Here is an 8,461-nt window from a genome sequence, read left to right as displayed (position 1 = left end):
TCCGATTAAAAAATCACGCAGTTTCCACACATTTACGAAAATTGTGCTTCCCAGATGACTACAGGATATTGTTGCACGTCCCCTCCTTAGGTTCTCATTCAAGAAATCTTCGTTATATAAGTATTCTATTCAACGTTTCCTTTCTTGTCGCCATTTATACACGGGGCTTGATGTGGGACTAACCATTTCATCTTCACACGGTTTGCGTTTCTTACTCCTTTTCTGCACCAATGATGCATTAAAATGATTACCCTACAGCGAAACAAGGAAAAAAATGAAGCGTATAACGTACTCTCTGAAATATTTATACATGTAACTCTTTCTGCCTAGACATATCCGTGTATATTTTCTCTAGACCTTTTAACCGTTTTTTTCTGGCCTCTAGCTCTCGATATGAAGAATCTGTCTTCCTGCATGTTGTCCGTGTTTCTATACACGATTAAACTAAACTCCTCAACCACAAATTCTAGTCTAACTTCCTCGATGTAGAAGAGAAACAAAAGTAATATGAAGGCCTAAAGCCAAGGAGAGACTGAAAAGAAATTTGGAAATCAACCAAAGCAAAACTCATGAAAAGGAAAAGGATTTGTGCACGGCGGACAGATAACCAACCATTTGATTCGATAAAGTTATGTTCTACAAGAAACAGAAAAGTCATTTGGAATAGAACTAAATACCCAAAATCAAAGTAGAAAGATACAACATAGAAAAAGTAATAAATTTTAGGAAAATGCAGCAACGATTGCCAACAAGCAAGACCCTTTAGGGAATATGATAGATAGTAGTTCATGATACAAGAAACGTCAGTTGAGTTTAAATGCTCTAGCACTTATGCATCAACTAGAATAATTACTTAAATATGATAGTATTTTATTATTTCAAATTTATGAAATTGTTAGAGATGATATCATATTTTAAAAGATTAATTTGGTTTATAAACATAAAGAAATATTTATTAGCATATGATAATTATAGAAGAACCATAAATTTTATAAAAATAGACTTTTGCGATATTTGTTATTAAACAAAATAAAATATTTTATCATTTGTTTGTGCTGATTTTTGTTACATAAAGATTAGATAATGACATAAATTTAATTACTTCAGGTCTCTTAATGTTTAATAATACTAATATCATTGTGCATGCAATTATTTGATTAGAGTTTCATTAATTTTTAGATTAAACTATGAAGATTGATATTGAAAATATTAATGATTCTTTTGTTGTAGTTTGGAATTATTATTTAGATAATGAAAAGGGTAAGACGATGGTTTAGCGATCCATCACCGGAGGCTGCGTCGCATTTTAGAAGCCACGATTTTTCAACTCCTATCGCTTATAGCGACGGTTCTTTGGAAGAAAACCGTCGCTATTTTTGCAACGGTTTTAAGAAACCGTCGTTAATATTATGCGACGGTTTATACAAAACCGTCGTTAATATTAGCGACGGTTTAAAAAACCCATCGCTATATTTAGCTACGGTTTTGTAAAATCCGTCGCTATATTTAGCTTGAACGGTTTTATGAAAACCGTTGCTTATCAAATTAAGCGATGGTTTATGTAAAATGTCGCTCTATAGCGACTGTTTTGATAAAACCCGTCGTCTTTAAAATTAAGCGACGGTTGATTGAAAACGGTCGCTAACATAGCAACGGTAGAATACAAGACGGTCGCACATGGGCGATGGTTTGTGGAATTGTCGCAATATTAGCGACGGTTGATAAAAAAAATCTACAAAATAAATAGGAAAAAATGTTAGTACAAAATAAAAAAAAAATAGAAACTTCGAAAAATTTGATAGAGTTTCGCTACTACCTGAGATAGATGAAAAATCGTTCAAGGAAATTTTCGCGAACCTCGGTATATATAGAATCATAGCGACGGTTTTTGCCCAAACGGTCGCTATATAGCGACGGGTTTTTCGAAAACCGTCGCTAGTTTAACAAAATCGTCGCTATAATAGCGACGGTTTGTTCATAACCATCGCGGATCTAGATGGACGACGGTTGATGCATACCGTCGCTATTATTATGACGGTTGATGCATATCGTCGCTATTATTACGACGGTTAGCTTGAACCGTCGCTATATAGCGACGGTTGTATGAAAACCGTTGCTTATCAAATTAAGCGACGGTTGATTTAAACTGTCGCTCTATAGCGACTGATTTGATAAAACTCGTCGTCTTTATAATTGAGCGACGGTTGATTGAAAACGGTCGCTAACATAGCGACGGTAGAATACAAGACCGTTGCACATGGGCGACGATTTGTGGAATTGTCGCAATATTAACGACGGTTGATGAAAAACCGTCGCTAATATAGCGACGGTTTTAATAAACCCGTCGCTATTATAGCGACGGGTGTTAGTAAATTGTCGCTAAATTTAATAGGCGACGTTTTTAATAAATAGAGACGGTTTAGGAAAAACCGTCGCTATAATAACGACGGTTTTAATAAAACCGTCGCTACGCCTTCCGTTTTTTTAGTGAACCGCGCTATGAATGACATCTGTAAGTTTATCCACTCTCAAAGACAAATCACGTTCTAATAACTTCACTACTCTATTCTTCAATTCTAAAGCCATCAATCTTTGTTCCTGAAGTAACAATCAATATCTCATCCAATAATCGGACATCATAAATCTTCAATGGCTTATAAAAAAACGTGGTCTGAATCTCTTTCAGCCGATATAAGATCATTTTCCACGAACTTAGGAATCTCTTTATTCGTGTTTAATAATAATTCTTAAACTTCCTTATCAAACCCATTAAAGTAAACATTGATCAACATCGAACTCAAGGCAGATTATTGAGGCAGACCCTTGCCTAAACAAACCTCACCCAATTCAATGTTGACTATCTTACATTCAAATAACCTTTTTATCAAATCTAGAAATGCCTTATCTTCAATTTTCTCACCCAGTATCAAAAGCAACTTATCAATATGGCCAGAACTAAATAATTCACGATCAAAATTAACAATAAATCACCAACTTGGGTTCACCACCGAATTCTTTAAATACCAAATCGATGTGTGGCGGCCCAAGTTTGCTCGCTTGTCATAGCAAAAGGTAGCAAACCTAAAAAATTATGCATAAACCATAAAACTTGTTTGAACTCTCTCCAAAGTAACTCTTTTATTACACATATATCTAAATAGAACATATTTTTAAATGTTAGTTTTCTAAATATATATATATATATAAAACATTCAAAACAACACTCTATTTTCCCACTTTTTTCTATTATATTTTTATGGAAAAGAATTTCGACAATGAAAATATAAGCTATAAACTTTACACACATTATTGTAGTTCTTCGCAGTGAAATTTGATGGATCTGACTGCTCTAATGGCTGAGTATTTTTGGAAACTTAAAAGCATGAAATATTACTATATCGATATCTATATCTTTTTCATTATTTATAATATTATATTATTATTTTATATAATATAACAATTTTCAGTCACACCATAAATTCAACATGTGTTTTTCGATTCGATCACCGGTCTGGTTATGAAGGTGATTCGATTATGAAAACATTGAAGTATACTTTTGTTTCCAACATCAGTCACAGAAAAATTATGTTTCAACGTTTACGGTTGTTCCGATTAAAAAATCACGTAGTTTCCACACAGTTACGAAAATTGTGCTTCCCAGATGACTACAGGATATTGTTGCACGTCCCCTCCTCAGGTTCTCTCATTCAAGAAATCTTCGTTATATAAGTATTCTATTCAATGTTTCCATTCTTGTCGCCATTTATACATGGGTCTTGAAGTGGGACTAACCATTTCATCTTCACACAGTTTGCGTTTCTTACCCTTTTTCTGCACCAATGAAGCATTAAAATGACTACCCTACAGCGAAACAAGGAAAAAATGAAGCGTATAACGTACTCTCTGAAATATTGATACCTGTAACTCTTTCTACATAGACATATCCGTGTATATTTTCTCTAGATCTTTTAACCATTTTGTTCTAGCTTCTAGCTCTTGATATGAAGAATCTGTCTTCCTGCATGTTGACCGTGTTTCTATACACGATTAAACTAAACTCCTCAACCACAAATTCTAGTCTAACTTCCTCGATGTAGAAGAGAAACAAAAGTAATATGAAGGTCTAAAGCCAAGGAGAGACTGAAAAGAAATTTGGAAATCAACAAAAGCAAAACTCATCAAAAGGAAAAGGATTTGTGCACGGCGGACAGATAACCAACCATTTGATTCGATAAAGTTATGTTCTACAAGAAACAGAAAAGTCATTTGGAATAAAACTAAATACCCAAAATCAAAGTAGAAAGATACAGCATAGAAAAAGGATTAAATTTTAGGAAAATGCAGCAACGATTGCCAACAAGCAAGACCCTTTAGGGAATATGATAGATAGTAGTTCATGATAAAAGAAACGTCAGTTGGATTTAAATGCTCTAGCACTTGTGCATCAATTCGATTTCTTGAACCAAAGTTCGTCAAGTGGCAAGGATAAATGATGGAGAAAAGTATCATCCCATAATTCCCATAAAATTTATACAAAGATACAACACTCACAATGACGGGATAGTATTGATCTCTTGGAAGAAATAGAAGCCCAGTAGAAAGTCCAGACAAGACAAAAAGGACACACGACCATAAATATTTATCATGCACGCATAAATGGAATTATAATTAACTCTGTTAGAATTAAATTTATTGTGGAGATGCTAAGGAAAAACCGGTAGATGTTGGGTTAGTACAAAACCAGTAGATGTAAACCAGAAGCACTTAGATCGCGCTAAAACCAGTAGCAGCACTTATCAAGTACTGCTTAAACAAATAATTTCTTAGCTAAAACCAGAACTAGAAGGATACAAAATTCGAAATATACACTAACAGAATCTTGCGTATCTCAAAGTCTCTAAATATTACCGTTGATCTATTAACGTGATACTAGCATTTATTGCTTCATTAAATTCCATTAAATGGTATAACATTTAAGACGGTTTACCATTTTTTGTATGAACTGAGACTGATTATTTTTAATGTATTTTGCAGGGTCCATTTTTAGCATTAAAGCTGAATCACTGAAAAGTTAAAGAGTCGTTCAGATTTTGGAACGTTAAATGGAGCCTATATATGGAGATGAAGGATTTTGTCAAGTGTATCGGTGTTGAAACAAAAAATCTGAATCAATAATATCATTCGAGCATAGTTAGAACTTTCAGTTATCTCAAAATCTCAACATTGAAAAAGCAGCACACGCTTCATTGCATACTTTTGATCATTAAGATCATATTGTGCTAGCTATTCTCAGTTATATCTTCTTAAGCTATTCATTTCACCAACTCATTGATAGAAGAATTTGTAACTAGAAAAGAGTCTTTTCCAGAACTTAAGATCATTCAAGAAGTTGAGTTGTAAAGCTAAGAGTTTCAATAGGCGAAGGGTAAGTCCTGTTGAAGTGGGTGTGTACAACTGCTGTACTGTATTCACCAAAGTCTTTTAGTGATACCTTCTGGAAACAGAAGAAGAGGAGACGTAGAAGATTCATCTTCGAACTTCCAGAAACAAACCTTGTGCTATCTACTGCTTTTCTGATTTATTATTTTTCACCCACTAACCAACAGATCGTTTTCCGCACATTATCTTGTGATCTGCTGGTCTTTGAACTTGAACAAGAATTGCTAATATCTCTAACAGGATTTTAGCACATCAAAAGAAGAATTTATTAAGTTTGTCGTTGAGTTTATTCAACCCCTCTTTCTAAACTCAACCCGATCCTCAACAAGTGGTATCAGAGCAGAGTTATTCTTGTTCTGAAAAATATTTAACAGACATGTCTCATTTCAGCAAAGTTCCAATGTTCTCAAAAGAAGATTTCGATGACTGGAAAATCAGAATGCACGCTCCTCTTGCGGCTCAAGATGATGACATGTGGTATGTCATCATATATGGTCCATTAAAAATCTTAAAGCCAAATCCAGCTATTGCTATCACCGAAGGTGCACCTCAGATGCTTGAAAAACCAAGATATGAATGGACAAGTGAGGACAAGAAGAAAGCCAATCTTGACAACGTTGCGAAGGACATTTTGTACAAGACACTTGACAAAAATACCTTCAGAAAAATCAAGATGTGCCATACTGCCAAGGAAATCTGGGAAAAATTAATTCAGATCTGTGAAAGAAACGAAGAAACAAAGGAAAACAAACTGTCTGTAGCCATGCAGAAGTTTGAGAATATGAAGATGAAGGCTGGAGAAACTATGAATGAATTTGATGAACGATTCAGGAGCCTTGTCAATGAACTCTCAGCTCTTGGGAAAGACTTTGGCAATAGAGAAATTGTATTAAAAGTAATGAGAGGCCTACCTAGAGAATGGGACGTCAAAACAATGGCAATGAGAGCTTCCAGAGATCTAAACAAGTTAAAATTGCATGACTTGTTCTCGGATTTAAAGGCATATGAGTTTGAGCTTGAAGTTCGACGTGGAGAAGAGCCCTTAGCAAATCCACCAACCAAATCTCTCACATCTACTATTAACTCTACTACAGTTGCCCCAAGTTCATCTTCTGCTACTGCTATAGAGAACACTTCTGAGAGAAGTGCTGAACAGATAAGCAATGACGCAATGTCATTATTTGTTAAGAAGTTTTCCAAATTCATGAGAAAGAATCACAAAACATTTCAAAGTCCCAACCGCAATTTCAAAAAGGAATCATCACCTAGTGATATGGCATGCTTTAACTGTGGAAAAGTTGGACACTTCATCGCTGATTGTCCAAAACCAAAGAAGGATGACCAGAGGAAGAAGGGTTTCAAACGCAATGATAAAAAGACCAGAAGAGACAGAAAGGCAATGATTGCAGAAGAAAGTAAGTCCAAATGGGCAAACTCAAGTTCTAAATCTTCTGGTTCTGAAAGCCATTCAAGTGAAAGTGATGAAGATGAGATCAAATGTCTGATGGCAAATACTGATTCAACCTCGACATCTGGAGAGGTATTTGACTTTGATTCTGATGAATTTACACGCACTGAGTTAGTCAAAGCATTACACAACTTGGTAGATGAGTATTCTAGACTTTCTCAATCATTCGAGGAAGTTAAGATCGAAAATCAGAACTTGAAAGATCAGAACAGTAAGTTAACTTTCTTGCAAGTAGAGAGCTGTAATGATTTACAAGTCGAGATGAGTAATTTAAAAACGGAGAATGAAAGAGCAAAAGCAGATTACCAGACGATGCTTTCTGAAAACCAGAAGTTATCACTACTGGTGAATGTTTGGAACAAGCTATTTAACTGGAAAAGATGCAAGAGTTACAAAAACAATCTGGAGACAGGAGTGGCCTCGAATTTTGTAATAATGAAGGCACTTCTGAAACGAATACTAAGCCAAAACTGGATATGTGCAAAGGGAAGTACATTCATTTTGTGAAATCCAGTGTGGTACAGAAACCAGAAGTACCTACTGCCTCAGTTGAAAGGAATGTAAATCAGATGAACAAAAGAATGCATTATGGTCTGGGTTATGTTGAACCTAAGGAAAGAGTTGACCAGAGTTCTAGAATCAGAAGATGATTCAACTCAGGAAGACAACCTCCTATGAAGGTTAAAAACTACCAGTACTACAATTCTAGACCTGTTCAGAAGAGATACAGGCCTGACAACAGAAACAGAAAGGAAGAACAACATACTACGATGTATAATGTTAGAAACAACAAACTCTCTGTTGCACACACCTCCATGGATACCCGAAGTACGAAAATTGTACAAATGTGGGTTCCAAAGGGGCTAATAAGGATTGGACCCAAATAGATTGGGTACCAGATACTAAAATTTGTGTTTGCAGGAACAGGTGAAGAAAACCAAGATCAGTAGCTCAACGTGGTATTTGGACAGTGGATGTTCAAGACATATGACTGGACAGAAGAGTCTACTATCAGAATTAGTAAATTGTGCCGGACCAGAGATAACCTTTGGGGACAACTCAAAAGGTAAAACCGTTGGTAAGGGTAAGATTATCCATGGTAACATCAGTATTAAGGATGTGCTCTTAGTTGAAAATCTTTGTTATAACTTGATCAGTATTAGTCAATTATGTGATAATGGATTTTCATAGCATTCCAGAAGCACACTTGCACAGTTAAAAATGCTGATGATTCTACTGTTTTAACCGAATAAGAAAAGGCAACACTTATAAAATTTCATGGAACATAGATCATATCATTGCCCCTACATGTTTAGTTGCATCACTAAGTGATAAACACTGGTTGTGGCACAAAAGATTGAATCATCTGAACTTCAAGTCTATTAACAATCTCAAAAAATAGAACTTAGTTGATGCATTGCCAGACATAAAATTTATTAAGAATCATGTATGTTCTGCATGTCAACTTGGTAAGCAAGTAAGATCTAGCTTCAAAAATAAAGGCAGCAAATCATCCTCAAGATGTTTAGAATTATTACATATGGACTTATTTGG

The 8,461-nt window shown here is 35.1% G+C and overlaps 1 protein-coding gene across 1 annotated transcript; it reads left to right on the top strand.

Moving 5' to 3' along the window:
- The first annotated feature begins 5,815 nt into the window (after window positions 1–5,815).
- On the top strand, window positions 5,816–8,126 carry LOC140842915 (uncharacterized). Its single transcript, XM_073211119.1, has 4 exons — window positions 5,816–6,192; window positions 6,271–6,979; window positions 7,829–7,973; window positions 8,065–8,126. The coding sequence occupies exons 1-4, from the start codon at window positions 5,816–5,818 to the stop codon at window positions 8,124–8,126; spliced, it is 1,293 nt and encodes a 430-aa protein (XP_073067220.1).
- Window positions 8,127–8,461: the final 335 nt, after the last annotated feature.

Source organism: Primulina eburnea, chromosome 10 (genome assembly GCF_022965805.1).
Source record: "Primulina eburnea isolate SZY01 chromosome 10, ASM2296580v1, whole genome shotgun sequence".
Classification (NCBI taxonomy): Eukaryota; Viridiplantae; Streptophyta; class Magnoliopsida; order Lamiales; family Gesneriaceae; genus Primulina; species Primulina eburnea.
Note: the sequence above shows the minus strand (reverse complement) of the source record. Positions and strands in the feature narration are given on the sequence as shown.